Here is a 22,147-nt window from a genome sequence, read left to right on the forward strand (position 1 = left end):
TTCAAATATTACTGAATTGTGCGAAGCGTTAACATCAGGCGAACTGCAAACCAGACAGATCATGGCAGACAACAAAACCATGTTCAACACCTTTATCAACCGCAAGATGATGCCATCATAGGTGATCCTTACCACACTCTCAACCCATTCTGAAATTCCTCCCTGGCCAGCTGAACTTGGTACAACCTCACAAACTCATTGTCGTTTATGCTGTTTTTTTTCCCTCTCAGTCACACTTCCGATTTGCAGCTCTTACCGCTAAAATCAATATTAAATGTGGACAGACGGTGCTGAAATGTATTTCACAGATGAATTGTCCTGAATTATGTACTGTTAGTTATGTATTCAATGGATGCCCAAGTGCAGCCAAAGAAAAAATTCAGCTAAAGTCAACAATAAAATCTAATCTAATCTAGTCTATTTGTTCTGTGAGATTTGTTTTAAACACTTATATTTGTTTTTGTAGGATCAACATTGAAATAGGAGAACAAATATTGCTTTAATTGAGCATACTCAATTTGAATACCTCAAATATTTGAAGGAGTTGCCATTCACAAATAAAATTTTTACTACAACTATTTTTGAACCAGGTCTGGTTCCGGTCCAAGTCAGAGAGAGGGTGCGAACAGGTTTTCTGGTCAACCCAACCCTTCCAGCGTCCTCCCCCTACTGCTGAGGCTTAAAACCCGACGCCGACGCCCAACGTGTCTCGGTGAATCTGGGTTAGCCGGAGCTTCAAATAGACACGCCAGACAACCGAAGGGCTTGGGTTCACTCTCGCGCTCCGCTGAAATCCCGCTCAGCCCCCTGAAATCGCTCTGTCTGGGAGAATGACCATTACCGAGCCATCTGGCGTTCAAGAGCCCCGGCGCAACATCGCAGCCCTGAGGAACGCGCCCACTCCAGCCTTTTACCGCACGCCCAGCATCGCTGGTGTGCATACAACTGTGCAGACCTCTTTCACACCAGGCATGCAGTACACCAGACTAACGTTCCTTAGTGCTGTAGTTCTTCATGCAATGAGCTCCACGTTTGGGACAAAGGCATATTTTTTCTCGATCTAGACCTTTACTCCACAATTTCAGATTTGAAATTAAACAATTCACACGCACGCATTCTCAGCTTTTTTAGGGTATTTTTATACACTCTGCTTTCACCATGTAGAAATTGCAGCACTTTTTATACATTTTTACACAGTACCCCCTGGAGTACAGAATATTTTGGAGTACAGCCAAATCAAGAAAAATAAAATACGCCTTTGTCCAAAAAATTATAGAGCTCACTGTACATTATCCTAAATTTAATTGGATTTAATTGGATAAAAGCAAATTAACGAGTACCTTGAAATTAAGTGGCATCAAATATGTAAACGGGCAGAAATATTTTGCTTTTCCCTTATGTGACACCAGGAGTTGGATTTAGTTAGAGTATGTTGGGGCTTACTACATCCAAAACCATCATTACATGCAATAAACAGATCATCTCCATTTGTTAAACACCTGCACTCACCTCATAAATTGTGATACAAGACTAATGTGACCGCTTTTTGCACCTTAACACACATAGCCTATATCATATTTTTTGCGAGTTCTGGGGTTTGATCAGTTTTAAAACTGGGAGGAGACTTGGCAGATAAATTCGTGTAAAAGACCTGACTCCATTTATCAAGAAAATTTGGGAAAAGAATGTTAGACTTTTTTTTAACACCGGTGAAAACGAACGTCGGCTCAGCACACAAGTATAGTCGGCTTAATTACTTTAATGTGCTGAGATGCCAGGAACATCAGATGCCAAACTGCAGTGCCCCTCGTCCAGGTTGTCTAAGCAAAACATCAAAGATCGCAGGCTTCAATGTCAATACTAGAGATGTTGGATAAATTAACACACACAATCACACAGCTGTCACTCCGTCAACAGGACTGCTTCTCATCAGAGACGACAATTCACAGAAGTCTTTGAATTCTCCAGTGTGCCATCCCTTCTTCTAAAATCAATACACTACCGCTTACCATTACAGTCGCCGCTGTGGCCACACACCAAAGGCAAGCTCTCAGTGGCGGCAGCGACACTTTTAATGACTCTTTTCATGCATGTGTTCATTTCGGTTGCACGGCGACTTGTAGTAAATACCACAATAAATCCGCGAGTTGCTCCATGCGCACTTTCATAACCCTTTCTGTGATTTGTGGCTGTGCCATAAAGCTCCTCTTTGTATGCGGACATATTACATCATGAAAATGAATAACCAGGTCAATCTGTACAAAAGAATGAACGGTACAGTCTCACACACACCCAAACCTCCGGCTGGATTTTTTTAAATTTTCCAGCCGGAGGGGGGCAAAACAAATTTTTTGGGGGACAAACATTGCCATGTGTAATCATACAAATTTTTAATTAGTCAAAAAATGAATTAAAAATTATTTTTGAATGAATATTGTAGAACTATCTGTTGCTAAGACCTCCCTCAGGCAGGAATAATAACCCTCATAATAAATCTCCTGCAATAAATAAAAAAATAAATAACAGGGCTTCAATCCCATCTCCCTTCATCTGTCCATAAGCCGGCCCCTGTACCTGCTCAGTTTAGGAACATCCCGCCCCCTTATCTTGGCAAGGGCCAATCAGAATGTTCGGAAACGACACACCCCACCCTCCCGCAAATTCTCCCGCACGCATGTGAGGCCAATGCATTCATCTCTAATTTTTACATAAGAATCCAAAGTCCTCATTTGGCATGAGCAGCACGGCTCCGGAGTGCTTTTCACACGAAGGGGAACGAGGGAAAGGAGGACGGCGAAAAGGAGAGAAAGAGGGAGATTAGAGGGGCTAATGCACTGGAGATTGTCGCATTCTCCATTTCTGAAAGACATCTCCTCCTCCTGGTACCTCACAAAAGCAATGATGTCACCTCAGCTGGAGAGGGTGGGTTTGACACACACATGCATGCACGCACACACACACGCGCGCGCGTGCATGCGCGTCAGCGGTGACTTGGTTCATGGTGGTGAGCTCACACGTGGAGCAAGCGCTCGAGAGGGAGACAGCGAGCGATAGAGAGGGAGGAAGTGGTGGGTGTTTCGGAAATTGAGGGAGGATCGGGGAACTGCCGGAGCAATGCTCCAAGTCTGCAGTGGCTGGCGTCCCTATGCACGAATCCCTGACCAAAGACCACGCAGAGCCACAGAACTACGCAAACCCACGCAGCACTGCACCATCTCAGCTAACGCTATGCTACTGTACCGACATTACAGGTATACCCACCCACAGCTAAACAGCAGCCCACATCCACACACTATTGCACCTGCCCATCCAGCACTGCTATGCTGCACTGCACTGCTATGCTACACACCCACCCAGGGCTAAAGAGCAGCCCATATCCACACAGTGCTGCACCTGCCCACCCACACCCGGTCGGTGCTACGCTGCAAATGCACCGCAAAGCACGCCCACATAGCGCTATGGTCCACACTACAGTACACACACCCACTGAACAGAACAGAGCTACCCACACCCACACACTACGGCACCCACCCACTCAGCTATAATGCAATCAATACTGCTCACACCAATACAGTGCTACAGAGTTGCACACACCCACACTACACTGCACCGCTCAGAACTATGCTATACACTACACACACCCATACTCTACTGTACACACCCATTCAACACTAGAGAGCTACGCACATCGACACGAGTAACACAATGCACTAGTTTAGTACACACATCCACCTTATGCAGATACATACGCCTAAGCTGAAGTATAGAGCACTCCAATTTGGCACAGCCGTGCTTTACAATATCCAAGCATAACCATTTTGCTTACACAAGCAAAACACCGCTTTACTTTACAAGTGCACAATAAATTTTTACTTTATACCTACTTAATACGGCTGTAGTTTACCATAAGCACTGCTGTGCTTTATGATACTCACACAGCTCTGTTGCATTCACCCAACCCAAGAAGTGGTGCTTTAAAACAAGTGCTGCACTGAATTCACACACCCAGCAGTGCTATCCTGTCCTACAATCACCTAATATATTGTTACACTTTTTTACACTTTAATTACCCACAGCATGGCTCTGTGAAACTGCAGATATCACTAAACACACACCCACCCAGCTAACAGTAGTGCGTGCTGTGACCACCATAAATCTAATGATCCCAAATGTATTGCCACATACAGAAGAAGAAAAAACACGTGCCCTAATAAAAATCTTTTTTTTTTTTTCACGGCGGTGAACACTCTTACTGAGATAAAATAGCTTCACAATCACAATGTGAAAGATGGGCACATGCCAAAAACAAATAATAAAACCCAAACTAAATTCCATTCTCATTGCCCGAAAGCGCGAGTTGTACAGATACCTTGATCACCGAATTCCCCTCAAGACCAACTCTAATGACACAGACCCTACCACTTACTGTAGGGTGACCTGTTAACCAGCCTCATTTAATTTGCCACGGTATTCAGAGTGAGCCAAATTGACGGTTTTTCAGACAGCAAACGATAGGCGCACAGCTTCGGGGCTCACGACATCTGTGCCCTAAACTGACTGTGCCCCGATGTCCGAGGCAACGTGTGGCCTTTTACGGCCAGAGAAAGGAGATTCGACTGTCCTTTTTTGCGATCATCAACATCATCAACTTTTCAACAACGAAGACTAAGTGAACTAAGATTTCTTCTTTCTTTGTTTGAACAGTCATAAAACCCCACAAATTAAGTTGAGCGATTCAAGATAAAGTACATTTATTGTTTTGCAGAATGATTTTCCATTTCGCCCTTAAATCAAACGAATTTTGAACGTATATGATTGAATTACCAAATATTACCGCGAGACAAGTTTCCACCGATTCCTCATCCACTTGCACACGAACTAAATTAATTCTGTTGTTTTGGGGGCTTGAAAAATAAAACAAACTTAGTGTTGAACATGCATAGCCTACATGCGCGTAGAATGCAAGCTAGTTCAATTTTATAAAATGCATATAATATTACTAAAAGTAGTGTTCTCTGAATATGTATTAAAATGGCCGATTTCAATTGTGTGAAACCTGCGATTATTTTTTTCATGAACACATGCTTGAATTCAATGGCTGAAAGCTAGCCTAGTGTTGCTGTTATAACTAGGTACATTGGTGGGGAGTTGTGTCATATTGACAAAAAAAAATGACTACAATCGCTGATGTCCCGAGACGAAGAATGATAGATGTGGCGTGCAGATAATTTCATTATTAAATTCACTGACCTGTGCCAAAAACAATTCTATCACATCTAAAGATGTATCCACCAAAAATCAATTTTTTTAAATGCAATGTTAAATGAATAGCCTACAGAACAAAAAGGACGAAAGCTAACTAGAAAGATATCTCGGGAAAAGTACATTTCTATATCTACTTGACTATCTATCAACAAGTCCAACAAAATGGAAATATGTAACGTAAATGTTTGATAATATAGAATACCTATCGAAAGCTTTCAAGAACATAGCTAGGATGTGGTATACCCAAACAGAAACCTAATTCAGACACCTGTATTTAAATCCTTAAACTATAGCATACCAGCATCCTTTATGCACGCTTGGCATTCTGTATTGGCACTCTACTTGGCACTGCGCTTGTGCACCGCTAATGTTAGCCACCACGCTAGCAAGCACGCTGAAAAGGGCAATCGTTGCATCTTGCTAATGTCCTGCGTGCGTACAGTTAGCTTGACAGCTAGCTAGCATATTGCTAGCAACTATAGTAATTGGAACTGAGCATCTTCTGACAGCCACCGTAATGTCACACAGTCAAGAGTCAATCACTTCTGCAGAATAAATAAATTGCGTGGCTTTATTTTTTAGAACGATGTTTAAAAAACAAAAACGCCTCTTTGCTCTGGTACTCGTAGCGCTGTCATTTATCAAGTTTAGAGACTGCTTACTCACCTCTCGCTCAAGCCCAGATGCAGCTGCTTCGTCCCCTATCCGAAAGGTACTCCGTGAATATCTCCGCCGCAATTTCTTAAACCCACACGAGCGCCACCCAGCGCTGCAGCCAAAGCAAGCAACTCTCGCGATATAAAAAATATCTTTTTTTTCTTACTCCCCTCACAATTCCATTTTCTAGTAGGATACGTCAGTCGGGCTTATTGCTGCCACCTTCAGGAGCACACGCTTGGACGCGGGAAACAACAACCTTGTTGTAACCTTTAATCCAAACAACAAAATGTTTTCACCTACACCACTGATTTTGGGAGCTTAAAGATTTTTCTGAATTGGTAGGCTAACACTGTCTCTACATGTGGACAGGGACATCTGAACGACAACAATAACATAATTTAAAATGCACTAACGAAATTGCATAACTTGTAATTATTTTCTACTTTTATCACACTAACAGCAGATACCGCTTCTCAAAACTGCACAGAAATGCCATCATTGCATATAGTGTTGACCTCAAAGTTATTTGTTCACAAATTGTTTGTTACTATAAATATTTATTTGTAGTGTTGCCAATTGAAGTCAATGGTCAAATACAATGGCACTAAAGACGTGGGAAGTGGAAGAAGTATAAGGGGCAAAGAACAGCATCAAATGTTTTTGAATCATGTTAAAATTTAAACCGTCAGACATCAACCATGTAAGTTCTGGGGAAAGTGAGTGCAACATCATGATATGTGCATAATGATGCAGTTGAAATGTCATTACAACTTTTTGAGCTGAATGGTCACAGTTGAAGAGATGACCCCAGAGTATCTTTGTGGGAGAACGATTAAGGTTTTTTTTTTTTTGTTTGTTTATCACAATGCATACTGTAATCATCGAATAATGAAGTGTTAACCAAGGGAACATGCACATTATCTTCTGGTCTTAACAATTATACTAATTTAGAATTTGGTTCAAAGGGGAAGAATCTAAATTCTAACAGGAGGTGTCCAGTGTGAATCATATGCTTTAATAGAAGCTGAAGTCCTCAGAAAAAAATGTAAAACAAAAATACAAGGCCATGATTATCCTAGTTTAAGGAATAATAATGTTGTGCACACACATTTGTATGTGTGGTTTCGTAACCAGAATACAAGAGTGAATCCAGTTGTTTTCTCTTGCTTTCAAAGGCATTAGTCAGGGATTCTGAGTATATGTATGCATGTGTGCATACATGTGCCTTTGTTTGCCTATTTGTGTGGACGCGCATGTGTATTGTGTGTGAGTGTACTTGTGTGGACATGCATGTGTACTGTGACTGTGTGTGTGTGCACTTGTGTGTGTGTGTTTGTATGGATGTGCATGTGTAGTGTGCGTGTCTGTGCGTGTGTGTCTGTGTGGTGATTGATGGAGTCGGTCCAGTCTCTATCTGCTGTGTCAGCAGTAGCAGCAGGGGCAGAGGGGTGGGCCCAGCAGGTCATGTGACTGTGAGTTTTCTACATCAGCATGGTTGCAGTGGAATCTGTTTTAAACACTCTAGAATATATATGCATACACACAAGCAGGTTCTGATTTGTCAGGGGACCTCAGAATCCTACTCCTACATTAATAAATGAAATGAAGGATAGTTCAGTGCAGGTTGGGTCTCACACTTAACTACCAAGACACAGCAGGTTCAAGTGAACTGACTAGAAAAGGTCCACAGCAATGCAGCAAAATTGGTCTCATCCTTCCAGGAGTATTGTTGTTTTGTTTTGTTTTGTTTTTGTTTTTTTTTTTATATCATTTTGCCATTTTCAATTATGCCCCTAACCACAGGAAGTCAATGAGAGATGCACCTTTGATTAGTGCTATAACTTCCGTAGTAGCATGGTGTGGCATGGTGCTGGTACAGTGTGTAAATTAGCTACTTGCTTCTGGGAATGTGCTCTGGTGGAGTACCTACGTTTGAGCTGTAGCGGTCTTTGCACAGGGTATGCGTGGAACAGCATTAACTACTTTGGTGTATTATCAGGTATGAAAAAAGGGGAAAACAGTTTTAGCAATGCCTGTAAATTCCCTTTGAGATTTGAATTGATTTTTTTCAATGTTTTAAAAAGCCCACAGACTTGCATACATTTTGAAAAGATTTATTGCATCAAGGAGGAAATTAAAAAGAAAGCAGCCAAGCCTGAACTGTATTACCTCATCATTATCATCATTGTAATCATCCTCACCATCATCATCATTGTTATCACTATTGGTACCATTACAGCTATCACAACCATCACCATCTTTGTCATCATTGTTATCACCTTCATAGTCATCATCATCATCATCATCATCATCATTGCCATATGACTGTGCCCAAAGAACAATGATGAGAATCCATGACATGGAAGTAGTTCTGTCAACCAGACCAGGCTGCACATGTACCACAACACTCAAAAAAGAACCCAGCAAGGTCCACTTCTAAAAGTGCAACACACAAAGAAAGCCAAGCAAACAAAACAGCCCAGGGGATGTTCTCTGTCACTCTCTCAGTTCTAACAAAGGCATAGAAAGAGTGGTGCATATATAGAGCTATATGGTCAAAGTTACTTAACTTTTACCTGTATTGTAACCTGAGAAATCTGGAAGAGTTGTTCATTATCTACGGAAAGACATGCATGCATGCCATTGGGTAAGAGGTAACAGGGGAAGGTCAGAGGTAATCAGCAACTGTGTGGAGGTAGAGCAGATGTGGTTTTGATCCAGTGGGAGTGTGTTTGTAGTCCTTAGCTTCCAGTCAGTCAGGGTGATTACTGTGTGTGTGCGTTTGTGTATGTGTGCATGTGAGTGTGTGCGTGTGTGTGTGTGGGAGAGGAGGGGGGTGTACATGTGTGAGTATGTGTGCGTTTGTGTGTGTGTGTGTTGGATATAAACTTTTCAGAATGTTGGCTAGTGAGTCACCCTGTCCTGCACAACCTGTGTGACTGATGTCTGCATGCATGTATATGAGTCTGTGGGTGTGCATGTGGGTGGGTGGGTGTGTGTGTAATTGAGAATGTGTTTGTGTATATGCACATGTGGCTGTGTGTGTGTTTGTGTGTGTGCACATGAGAATGTGTTTGCGTATATGCACATGTATGTGTGTGTGTGTGTACATGAGAATGTGTTTGTGTATATGCGTGTGTGTGTGTGTGTGTGTACATGAGAATGTGTTTGTGTATATGCGTGTGTGTGTGTGTACATGAGAATGTGTTTGTGTATATGCATGTGTGTGTGTGTGTGTACATGAGAATGTGCTTGTGTATATGCATGTGTGTGTGTGTGTGTGTGTGTACATGAGAATGTGTTTGTGTATATGCATGTGTGTGTGTGTGTACATGAGAATGTGTATATGTCTGTGTGTGTGTGTGTCTGTGAGTGTGTGTGTGTGTGTGTGTGCACATGCGCACGTGTGGGATGTGCCCTTCAGAGGTCGTCGGTCTCTCCGTCGAAGGGGATGGCGTCCAAATGCTCCATGATGACGTCGCTGTGCTCCCCGGTGCAGACCCAGCCGATGGGCGTGCGGTTGAAGGAGGGCCTGGCGCTGATGTCCCGGTGGAACACCACGGTCGGCTCCGGCTCCTCGATCTCCAGCTCGATCTCCGGCATCTGGAAGGTCATGAGCTGGGAGGCTTTATGGAAGCCTCCGAACGGCACGGCCATCCTGCAGGGGGTGGGGTTTTAAAATGACACCTTCAGGGTCTGCTCCTGTCCCGTGCCCCCCTGCCCCCTCCCCCCTCCCCTAGCCCACCCCGCTTGCTGACTCACTCGAGGCACATCTGAAAGCATGAATGCAAACAGCGACAAGGCGCCGGAAACCGGCAGACGGGAGTGTGCGTTTAGCCTAGCGCGGTGGCCGCCTTGGCAGGTGTGCTTTTGAATGGAATTGTCTTGAGCTGGAAATAGCGCACTCCTCAGCTCCTAGCTGCTTTCAAGCCCAAAAGAGGCTAATGCGCTTTGGATGAATGAACGAAAATAAAAGATCTGAATAGAGCTCAATAACACAGAATTCATAAAAGCTAGAATGGGCGGGTGATGCCATTGGCTTATTTCAAAGTATATATTCAAAATATCATGGTTTTTTATAACCATGATATTTTGTTTCTTTTCCTCCAAATTTGGAATGCTCAATTGTATTTATAGGCAGATCTCTTTACCACAGCCTTCCCAGTTTATTCAGAATAGCGCAGACAAGCACAGACTGCCGTGTGAAGTGTGTGCTGTCAACGGCTCCTTCTCTCAACGTAGCGTCCGCTAACAGAGCTATTCATTGTATCAGAGGTCACTGCAGCTGGCAGACTAAGCAAAGAGGCCACCCTTGAGGCATTCTGGCATTCATTCGACTGAAATGATCCCTCCCTGGGCCTATCCCAACTGGTGAGAAGTATGAGATTCTTAGTTGCATTCAATGAACCTTTTAGAATCTGCAAAACCTTTAGCTCACCAATGGCATGACCAATGATTGGTCATGGTATTTGTTTTGCACCAATCATTGGCTGTGTTATTAGTTTTGTGTGTGCTAAAAGGTTTTGCCCATGCTAAAGGCCTTAGGAAATCAGACCCAATGTGTTTAGCTTTGCCCATAGAACAGCTGGCAACAGTTGGCACTATCAGAGTCAAGATCCAAAACCAGACTGTGGGCTCAACGTACTGGACCAACATGTCTTAGCAGCTCCTGGGATGTGGATTTGCAGATGCTAGCCTCCATACCAGAGAAAACCAACCCTGTTTCAGGAGGTTTTTATCTCAACCCTAATTTGGCACAACTGACTCTAATAATTAGCGGCTCAACAAGATCTGTAGTTGTTGAATGAGGCAAGCTTTTTTGGGGTTGGAATGGAAACCAACAGGATGGGAGATCTCCAGAAATAGGGTTGGTTTCCACTGCTTTATACAGTTGCTGTTTTATACTGCTAAACTGTCCCAGAGGAGACAGCGAGGGAACAGAATACAACCTGCTGCCATGGCAACCATGCCACCTACCTGTTGAAGCTCTTGAAGCTGGGTGGATCCTGGTGCACATGAGGCCCAGGCATCTGTACCTTCATGGTGGCTGTCAGCTCCTCATCACCCTTCATGGCCCGTTCCCATGGTGATATGTACGTTCTCATGTACTCAGCCTTCTTCTTCTTCTCCTCCAACTCCTTCTCCTTTTCCGCGGCGCTGCCCTCACCATCCACGCCATCCTGGCCTGCGAGTGTCACGAATGACGGTGGTAAAAACTGGGCGACTCGTGCCAGCTCCGCCCCCCACCCCCAAATAATACACCTTACCGCTGCTGTACACCACTCACCTCCTTCCTGTCCGTTTTCACCTGCTCTCTTTCCTGATTCATCCTCGCCTTGGGTCTCAGACTCAAGAGCGGAGCCATTGTTTTGGATGTGGCCGTCAGCATTGGTTTGGCCGCCGTTGGTTTGACCGCCATCAGCGGTCCCATTCTTCTCTTGCCCACCCAGTGAGGGTGCCAGGTTGTGAAGGTTCTCCTGTAGCAGCACAAGGAAATGGTGTAGCTTAGCTCTTCCTCCAAAGCAGAGCTTTCTACCGTTATCATGGACCCATTATATTCTACATTGTTCATTTTCCCCAATTCTTCATTACTGAGTCGATTTAACACCCTCTATCCTTAGATCACCCCTGGCCCCAGACACACATACACACACACCCTCTTTACTTGGACTGAGGGGGTAATGTGTATTTTAATGCTGATAATTTTATGTCATTCCCATATTTATCACATTACGCCACATGCCCCAGTGGCGCATGCCACAGCGCTGGACATATTTACAACGGATCTCACCATGGACTCGGTGAAGAGCTCTGGGTTGTTCTCGTAAATGAAGCGCTCCACCCTCTGCTGCCTCATCTTGAACATCTTGGAGCCCTTGTTCTTCAGCAGGGACAGCTCCTCCAGCATCAGGTCCTTGGGGACCTTGATCTTCGTCCCCAGGTCAAACTCCGCCACCTCGGGATCTGCATCTTCCTGGTCGACTGGGGAAGGGGATGCAAATGCTGAATCGGAAGTCCGTCTTTCGATCGCAACGAGTCCACTGCCCTAAACGAGGCTGTAAAGGGGCTTCAAACCCCTGACCGCACATTTTTAATAGGCCGTCCTTATCACAGTGTGAACACGATGTAAGCTAATGTGTGATTCAGACTGTAAAAAAACTGCTTTCTTAAAAGGTACTGCTGAGGTGGGATTGTTTAACATGATTTGGGGGTGTTTAAATCAGCAAAATGCTTAATAATAATTTTTTTACTATTGTTTTTTATGATCCACTCTCTGTGATGGTAAGCCCCCTGTTCTGGTGGCTGTCATCATAAAAATCTCTCATTCTGTCTGCCCCTCTCGTTTAATAGTCCCCATAAAGCAGGAGCCAGTGCCGATGGTGGGCGATCCTGGTGGCACTGAGCCTTATATCACAGCGGCTGCCACAGTCTTGGGTAGGAGGAAGCCAGCTTGCCTCTGCACAAAGGGGCAACACCTCGGGGTTCTTAGGACTAGAAGGCATTTCATTTCGCCCCGCTCTCCAGCAGGCAGAGATGAAAGAGCAGGGGATTCACACACTCTTTAATGGGAGGACCTGCCGTTCGCTGAACAGCCTTTGCAGTGCTACGAGCGAAGCATAGTCTGCCGCATCTTACTGCGTCGTTACTAACTATTTCATATACTGTTCTGGAGTACTGCCGCTGTTATATGACCTCTCCAAATGTATTGACTGACATTCATTTGTAAGTTAGAAGAAGAAATGATGTCAAATAAATTAAAACTGCTGCATACTGTTAATCACTGTCTTCCAGGAACCAGTGGAAAGTCATTGATGATGCATAATGCCTCTGTGCATTTTCTGCTCCTTGAAGTCTCATACACTCTCATAGTAAAATGTTGAGCAGGAGGGACTGATATGAAAATAATCTCATATATTGTGGAAGGTGAATTAAACATCCCTCTGTGCCTTTGTGTCTCATTTCTGTGGGTTTCTGCTTGATGAACATATTGATAATCATGAAGTAAAGCCATTGATGTGAGAAATTTCTCCCATGTCAGCCATCCAAGTTAATTTCTAAATGATTCACAATTGGCCATAGCTTTGTCCGCGGATGTTTCAGATAGCACACTTTCCCTCATCCTAGTTGCTTGAGAGTCACACTTATAGTTGAATGGGCAGATGATGTTCTCTAAAACAGTGGCCACATTTCGGTTTGTCGAAAACAATGTAAAGTAAGCAGGGGCTGGGAATGGAGTGCAAAAGATCTTTTCACACAGAGAGGGAATGATGCAGTGATTGACAGGCATAAGACAGGCAATGCCATGATCACCTCTTAGTGTTAAATATAACTGAGTTTTTATGAGTCTAATAGGGACAACATTAATTCCATTAGAGTTGAAGTTAGAATTGGACATTATTTTATAAGTGAAGTCATTCTACATGTGTTTAACATGCAAAACGTATTGTTATGTGCATTGAGTAGACACCTCTGGTTAATAGAGGATAAATTATGAGAAAAATATGAAAGAGGGATTGAAATGGTTTGGAGAGTAAAGGAGAGTAAGGAAGCAGTTTAGAGAGTAAGGGACAGTAAGGAAGCAGTTTATAGAGTAAGGGAGAGTAAGGAAATTGTTTAGAGAGTAAGGAGAGTAAGGAAGGGTAAGGGTGAGTAAGGGAATTGTTTAGAGAGTAAGGGAGAGTAAGGTAATTGTTTAGAGAGTAAGGAGAGTAAGGGGGAGTAAGGGAATTGTTTAGAGATTAAGGGAGAGTAAGGAAGTGGTTTAGAGAGTAAGTGAGAATAAGGAAGTGGTTTAGAGAGTAAGGCAGAGTAAGGGAATTGTTTAGAGAGTAAGGTAGAGTAAGGGAGGGTAAGGGTGATTAAGGGAATTGTTTAGAGAGTAAGGGAGAGTAAGGGTGAGTAAGGAAGTGGTTTAGAGAGTAACAGAGAATAAGGGAGAGTAAGGGAATTGTTTAGAGAGTAAGGGAGAGTAAGGGAATTATTTAGAGAGTAAGGAGGGTAAGGGAGAGTAAGGAAGTGGTTTAGAGAGTAAGGGAATTGTTTAGAGAGTAAGGGGGAGTAAGGGAATTGTTTAGAGAGTAAGGGAGAGTAAGGGAATTGTTTAGAGAGTAAGGAGAGTAAGGGGGAGTAAGGGAATTGTTTAGAGATTAAGGGAGAGTAAGGAAGTGGTTTAGAGAGTAAGGGAGCCAGTGAATGCAGAATGCACAGGGACTGTGAGGAATCAGCCTGAACACAAGGAGCTAAATTAGCTGTGTAATTGAGCCGCAGTGTTCTTCCATAAGCACCCACATATGACCTTTCACCCACAAGCTCTGAAATCTTGACAGTTTCTCCAAATAGCAAAGGAGCTGGGCCACAAATAACTCTGCGGTAATTGCTCATTAATACAAAGCCTCCGCATTTCTTCTTTAATTCACCACATGAGAGGCTCTAGAAAACGTCGGACTGACAACACGCCACCGCACTCTGAAACGAAAATATTCTGTTAATAAGCTTCCTACAGGTAACCATGGGATACACCCAATGTGCTGTCATTATGCAATGCTGCTATCCTCTATTAATATTCAGCTTACAGGATATACAGGAAGCTTGTGCAGTGGGAAATGTTTGTGGATGTCACGCTCAGAACAGTGAACAGCCAATTTGAAAACTCAGAGCCTCTGGCCCTGAAGTATATGTTTGCAAAGCACATAAACGCATAGAGACTGGCAGACAAATTACATGCTCTTTCCTGTGTCCATCCTTAAAGTAATAATCTCGAAGATTTTCATTAAAATAAATGTCTGTTAAGTCACTATCTATCGCCGAATTATTATTATAATTGATGATTAAAGAACTGGGTGTCTGTGGCGACATTCCCCGTAAAAAATCACAAGCGGCGCATAGTTAGTGACGCGTTTTCCATCACCCATCAGTGGTTGGTCCGCCAGAGAGGGTAGGCGGAGCTAACGTAACATGCTTGCTCATCAACTCACTTGTGTGTGAGGGGCGTACTGTTTTTTCCGGTGTCTGCTACAATAACAGAGAAAGTTATGGAACCCTAAAAAGTTCTTGTGTAACATGAGAGGTCATCTTATTTGTTGATGTAGATTTCGTATTACATTTGATGATAATGTAACGTTACTAAATTGCATAGCTATTTGCACAGCTAACGCTAGCTACCGGACCATGTCAAGAAAGGCAACATTAGTTTAGACAACGTTGCGCACAGTATCCATCTCTCATATCAGGTAACGTTGCGTTAGCTAGCTAGCTAATGTAATGAACACAATCTAATGTCAGCTAACAATTAGAAAAAAAGCTAGCTAACGCTACCGACCTCGCCAACCGTCTCTCGAATGCAATGCTATCTTGTTGCAACGTTGCAATGTAGCTAACTAAAGGGGCAGGCAACGGCTCTGCTACTAACCAGTTCACACCGCTGCAGTTTTCTCTGCAACATTCTAAAACCGTTTTGTCTCGTTGCGAATCATTGATCTGAACTAGTCTTAACATTACCGTTATTTACATTGCCATCAAGTTCATCAGTATATTATAGTGATAGGAATAAAGCCGGGGTATACGTGGATCAGAGCCGGGTCTGATTTCTGTGTAAAGATGTCAAGCCGGAGAAAACTAAATAAAAGAATACGGCAGTATGGATTAGCATTGTTATTATTTTATTACGTTTCCTCATATGTTCCTTCAGCCTTGATGCCCTTTTTTGATGAAATCTCCTTTGTTGTTGTTTTATTCTTCTTGTTCTGATTGCTAATTTAACACCCAGCTCAGCTTTATTCTCAGTTTAGCTAGCAAAACCAGAAACACCAGGGGTAACATTGTGTAAGGCAGTTGTTTCAAAAATATTACACAACAGTCATTCACGAAAAAGACTGTTTATTGTGCACGAGATTCATAATTGCACGAGCCACAGCGAATCCCGCAAATTCTTCTCTGCAGTGTAAAGATGTTCATACCGGGCAAAAGGTGGATAAAGAACGTGTGTGGAAATTGATCATCACTAATTCTACCCCAGATCTGCTACAGCATTTTAACCCGGCTCAGCAGTGTAAAGACAGTTTAAGTTAGCCTAATGTTAGACAATGAATGAGTATGTACATAACATTACTTTTATAACAACCATTTTTTATTCAGTAAATAATAAGTGTTATAGTTGGCGTGGCCCAGGTGCCAACTGACTGACATCACACAGGCGACAATGGTTGGATCTGGTTGGATCTATGAGAAGTGAGGTCAGAAAACGCACCTGCAATTATCGCTTCTCGCCATTGGCACCGGCATAGAGAACGAAACTGAAATCTTCGAGATTGTAACTTTAACTAACAAACCAGGACACCCAGGAAAAGTTCACACTAGGTATAGGAACTAGCTTCTGACTGGACTTTCATCCTAAGATTTCTCTCCCCTTCACCACCCCTCCAACTTCAGAAGACAACTTTATTTTGCACACATAGAACAAGAATAATTTAAGCATAAAAAGAAACGAAAGGAAGGATTCAAAAACTAAAAAGATGTGGATGAGCATGAAACCTTGACTGTCACACTCCATGTGAGTTGAGCAAGGCATCCTCCAACAAAACACTTTGGAGTGTCCCCTAAGGCCTGGGGTCTGAAGGAAGAACATTTGTTAACTCGCAAGTTAAGAAATTCTCTTTTTTGCCATTAAATCTGATGCCCCCAATTCAATGTGAGTGTCCTAAGGGCAGCTTACCATGTTTTGTGTTCATGTGTTTCCTTCAGTGGGATAGAGAGAACAATGGAGAGACAGACAGGAAAAACACAGAGAGTGACATGGAAGCGAGATGAAAGAGGTAAAGACAGGAAGCTACCTTTCTAGACAGAAATCTAAATGCATCCATTCTGATCTATTTTTACAGATAGAGAGGAAAGAAAGAGAGATGTGAAAGATCGAGATTGAAACTGACAGAGTGAGAGACATAGAATGATAAAGAGAACAGTAGCAAGTCAGGTCAACAAGACACAGTAAAAGAGATTCAGATAGAGAGCTGTGAAAGACAGAGTGAAAGACAGAAACAAAGAGAGAATTCAAAAAGGCTACATACTGGGATAATCACATTCCATAATGCTTTTGGCAAGATTACATAACTCCTGCCATGACAATAAAGCCAGTTTTTAGTCTTCATAAACATCTGAATCATTCAACATATAGACATGTAGGCCTACTGTAAAAGCAGTAAGAGAGAGAAAAGGGGGAAAGGGATATGTAATGACAGATATGCAGATGAACAGAAATGTGAAAAATTTAAAGTGAAGGAGATATATAGTGAAGGTATGCAATGGAAAGAAGAAAGAGACAGAGGAGAAAGGACGCTTACAGTAAAAGACCTGGACAAGGTGGCAGAGGGAGTTGACATCTTACCATCCTGCGAAATTTGAGATAGGTCAACGATGATCTTGGATGACTTTTTCCTCTTGTTGGGGGCGGGGGTCCCTGACAGAGGCATGTCTGCAGGCTGGGAGACATTACCATAGAGCATAAACAGAGTAGATAATGCACAGCATGGGCAGTAACCATGGTGACCCAAGAGCATTGCTCCTGAGTAGCCTTGCATCCCATGAATACTAAGGAACATTTAACAAGTATCTATTCCAAAACAGTTATAATGTATGTGTTACTTCTCACCTTACAATGTAGATGGTATACACTACTGACAATCAGTTAAGAAGCACTCAGTTTATATTCTCCTCCTATATTATCCTCTTAACAGAATGCTGCTGTCTGATATTAGTTTTGATTCTCGTATGAAGTCACAGCCTCACACTTCAATTATGGTTGCATGCAACGAGGTCTGCTTTTTTAAATCTCCATACGAGGTAAAAGTATGCATAGGAGATTGTCCTGAAATATTTAGGCCACTAGCAGTTCCCATTGAAATGCATTGTAAATAAAGACATTTTTGATATTGATGCAAAGCACACTGTAAGGGTGGAGTACAGGTCAAGAACAGCAGCTCTATTTTTTACCTCATAAGGCAAAATTTATCACAAATAATGTACTCGCCACAAGTGTTTTGTGGAGGGTTTTTATGAGCTTTCATTCCTATATTCAGTATTTTTCAACGGCTGACGATCACTCTAAAGTGGGCCAATTCACCAAATAGTAAGCTTTTTAACAATGTATCATGTGGCCAATTAATAAATCTTCCTATGGACTAATAATTTCCTTACTCAGCATCACTATGTATAAACAACATGGAAGTATTCTAAAAATTCTTATGATATTTATTTCTGTCATGGGGAGGGTGAACTACAGATCAGACCTAGACTGATTCCTCAGATGCATATTGATAGTATTTATGTTTGATATCTGAAGGCCAGAGAAATTATAAGTAGGTACATTGAAGGCTAGCTTGGAAGTAAGCCTGTGTCCAAACACCCCAACCACTGCCAAAGGACAAGGGATCACAGAGCCGCTCAACTCTGTCTGGTTTTGGATTTCGTAAAAAATATATATAACACCTGTTAGTAATGTAAAGGCTCTATATGATGTCATATATCATGAAGGCAAACTTACCAAGATTAAACCCAAGGTTTGAGTGGAAGGTATGAGTTATTCTAAATGTCATTTTTGACACCTGAAAACCTGAGTTCCACCCTCCACTGCAACATTGAATAACGGTGCAGTTTTAAAATTTTATTTATAAATTGAGTATGAGTATGAGTCATATTCCATGAAGGCGCAAGATTTGGAAAACGACTGAGGGAAGAAGATTCCAAATAAAGTGGATGACAGCACTCCGGTCACCATTTCCAAAACAATTTTGACAAATGGAAATAATGAGCATAGCTTGAGAGCAGAGATGTTTTAGTTTAATTACTACGTGAACAGCTAAGCGACAGACAGATTTGCTAAAGCTGCAATCTGAGATGGGTAGAACAGTCACATGACAGGTTTTTAAGCGTCAAATCCTGGTTGTGCTACGAGTCAAATTCATTTTTTGTACCCCTGTTCTGTCAGCTGTACAACTTAAATTAAGCTAAGAGTTAGTTAGGAAACTTGATGGATTCTAAGTTAGATTGTTGATCTTTAAATTTCTTTAAATTCTTCAGTTGAGTTGCTTCTTCAAGGATGTTGTGAATATTGCATTGCATCGACTTGGCTGTAATTCAATCTTCAGGTTTATTTTTAAGCTCACATTTAGGAAGCAGGCCCTTCTGGCGCTTGGTGATCAGAGGAGTCATTGGAGGGATGGAGGCGTTGGTGCTGGGCATGAGACAAGCTGACCAGTGCCTCTCAACCACCCCCCTCCTCCCCAGCTCGCGCCCCTGTGGATGGAGATGATTTCCCCTGTGTGATTCCAAGAATCTCTCCAAAGCTCCACTCGGAATGCCCCCTGGCTTTCCCCGCAGTTAGAGAGAGCCAACTGTAAAATCATCACCAGTCTACTGCCTACCAGATCCAGTTCCCCTGGGGGGTATGCCTGTTTTAGCCAGCTATTTGTATCCACAGGGGAGCCAGTGAGCAGGGGCTGGTCAGCAAATTCCCCAAACCTGCGCACTCTTTTTAAGAGGAAAAGTACAGACCGCACTTGCCGCAATCAAATTTGAGGCAAAAAGTCAGATCCTGTAGCACGAGCAGAGTAATGCCAACACAACTGAGACTCTGTTATTGGAGAACGAAAGCAGGATCGGACTATAATTATCGCTCAGCAGTCAACAATGTCTCTCTCAGAAGGATGACGGAAAACTGTTATGCAAGTTAGTCTTCTTCTGCTGGAGGGAACGTGCTGTGTGCGCAGCGCAAGCTATTAGGGTGTCCTTACCGTAGTTTAGGGTTCCTTTTTTGATGGGGGTGGGGGAGCGAAGAAAAAAAAAGGCAGGGTGAGAAAGCCTTCCGATTAATCCAAATCGAAGCTTGCAGATCCCCGATATCCAGCGAGCTCCCACTCGTCTTCAAGTCCCTGGACGTGCGAGCCTCTGGTAGAGCTTGGACGGCACTTTCTTGCACACGCCCCTCAGCACTATATATAGACCCGTGAAGAGAGAGAGAAGCCTGACAACGCTTTGGAGAGTCTGGGAGCAGGTGAAAAAGAGGGACAGAGCCCACGTCCCATCTCGTTACTCGGTAACCTTTGGGCCGGATTTTCACCTATTCATTTAGGGATCAGCCTCCAGTTGTCACCCCCTTACTTGTCCCATCACTGGGGATACTGAGGGCTGAGTTAGCCTGGTGGGTATTGCACATAGCGATCAACAGGCCAAAGCAGCCATCTGTTTGACTGCCTGTTTATGCACTTCCCAAATGTGATGTAGGCTGGACACGGTGAGAAATACAATAGCATTAAAGGAAAATCTAAGAAAATGTTACTTTTCCCAATGAGCCCAGCCAAGGTGGAAGTCCAGCCGTGATCCAAGTGAGCGTGTGCGACTGACATCGAGCAGATAATGAAGAGCCATGGTTTGAGGAAAGGAGTCATGTTGGTTGCATGACCCTTTTTGCAGGCTTCTTCTTCTTCCTGTCTCATGTCCAGCCCTTTGCTTCCTCTGGTAACCTTGTGAGGGTTCATCTTAGCACAAGTGTGCTCTCACCAAAGTGGATGTAATTACTATATTTTATTATATATCCCATCAATTTCACAGATATTGAAAATAATTTTCGCTAATTATAAGTTTCAGGCTTTTTCCCGAGACAGATCTTTCTGGTGGAAGTGTAGCTGTTGGGTTCAGAGTGCCATTCATAAGTCCTATAACAATTATTAGTGACTAATGTTAAATATTAATGACTACAAAACATCTAAAACGAAGAAGCTTGTCAGAGTTCACTGAATCTACTGTGTACTTTATGAAAGGGATTGAGGTTTGAACACCTTTTACAAATTTCACTATGTCATTCAGCATCCAATGGTCACAATGCAGTGCTGTCACCTCAAACAGCATCCTTTTATCAAGAAACAGTTCGGATTAGTACGAGGGCACAGCAACAGTCCTCTTAGTGACAGCGTCACAGCGACATTTCACCAGCTTCACGCGCTGCCTGGCAACCTGTAGCTCTCAGTGCCCCTGGATTTGTTGGGTCTTCTCCTGAAACTCGGAACTAGGATAACGGGCAACCTCTGAGCCTACCTGGTCTGTCTGGTTTTTTCTAGCCAAACCCCCCCCCACTAAATTTTTACCCACTGCTGGAAGCAGAACAGCAGGGGAGCTCGGGCTTGAGGCCAGCTACTTTTCATAATGTCTTTTACAGGGTTTAGCAAAGGTACAGGGGAGCCTATCTCTGACCTTTACTGTATGTCTGCATGCCCCCCTCACATTAGGGAGCTTTTATTTTGGAAAGACAATCAAAAGCACTCGAGGTTTCATCGCGCTTTCAAAGCACTTGGCTGTCTTGCCTGGTCCTGCCAGCCCCAAAGCCAATAAGCGGACATTGAAACCATCGCAGGTCCCAGACAAGGTATCAGACACTTCCTGTGGTGTGTGTGTTTGTACACAAACCACACTGTAAAAAGGAGTCTGCCAAATACTTGGATATTAACAGCACTAATTATAGGATGTGCCGAGACCGTGCCAGCTTGACCCGCTTGAGCCAAGCGGGCTCGATTTCAACACAAGGGGGCGCACTTGCTTTTGGCCATTTCGGATTCTGTGAATTTTTCTAAGGTTTCAGGGCACTGTAAAGCTAAAGTTAGCACCTCTCACCCTGACACCTGAACCATGACCAGAAACCTCACAGGTCACACAACAGGACACCTCCAACAGGTTTCAATTTTCATGGGAAAAAGCTGAACCCTCCTGCTTCAATATGCACAGACTCAATCAAAATATACAGTTACCGCCATTTCTTATCTTTTGGCTTGGGTCCTCCATTTTCTTGAGATGATGCCGATAATTTTTTTTTCTCTCCCATCCCAAACCATATAATGACTAGTCTTTAGGTTATAGTCTTGCACTCACAAATAGTGAACAATAGCTACACCTTATGGCAAACAGGGGGAACTGCCTAAAAAACTGAACTGCCAATAAAATGCCACTGCTACACAGACATCCATAAGAATGGTGACTTACATAATCCCAATAATGTACCTGTATATTCTGATGTAAAATTGGGTAATGATCCTTTACAGATATTCTAAAAATAATTCATAATAAAACCATCATTCTGACTAGTGTTGGATGGAATGTAATTTCAGGTCAAAAGGATCATAATTCCCACGGTTCATGTTAGTACTCAAGTATCAAGTATCCTCTATAATTACAATGAAAA

At 43.0% G+C, this 22,147-nt stretch overlaps 2 protein-coding genes across 3 annotated transcripts in view; both read right to left on the minus strand.

The window, feature by feature from the left end:
* The window catches only part of LOC135247501 (inactive ubiquitin carboxyl-terminal hydrolase 54-like), an 86,728-nt gene extending 80,731 nt beyond the window's left edge, over window positions 1–5,997 (minus strand). For both annotated transcript variants that reach the window (XR_010328226.1, XM_064321005.1), the window contains exon 1: window positions 5,932–5,997. The gene's annotated coding sequence lies outside the window, so the exon portion shown is untranslated. The remainder of the gene's footprint in view (window positions 1–5,931) is intronic.
* A 2,026-nt stretch (window positions 5,998–8,023) lies between these two features.
* On the minus strand, window positions 8,024–19,887 carry LOC135247502 (myozenin-1-like). Its single transcript, XM_064321006.1, has 6 exons — window positions 19,710–19,887; window positions 17,306–17,399; window positions 11,717–11,907; window positions 11,213–11,402; window positions 10,903–11,110; window positions 8,024–9,583 (listed from the first exon to the last, which is right to left on the minus strand). Exons 2-6 carry the CDS (start codon window positions 17,388–17,390, stop codon window positions 9,346–9,348), a joined length of 912 nt encoding a protein of 303 aa, XP_064177076.1. The 5' UTR covers window positions 17,391–17,399; window positions 19,710–19,887; the 3' UTR covers window positions 8,024–9,345.
* Window positions 19,888–22,147: the final 2,260 nt, after the last annotated feature.

This window comes from Anguilla rostrata, chromosome 2 (assembly GCF_018555375.3).
Source record: "Anguilla rostrata isolate EN2019 chromosome 2, ASM1855537v3, whole genome shotgun sequence".
NCBI lineage: Eukaryota > Metazoa > Chordata > Actinopteri > Anguilliformes > Anguillidae > Anguilla > Anguilla rostrata.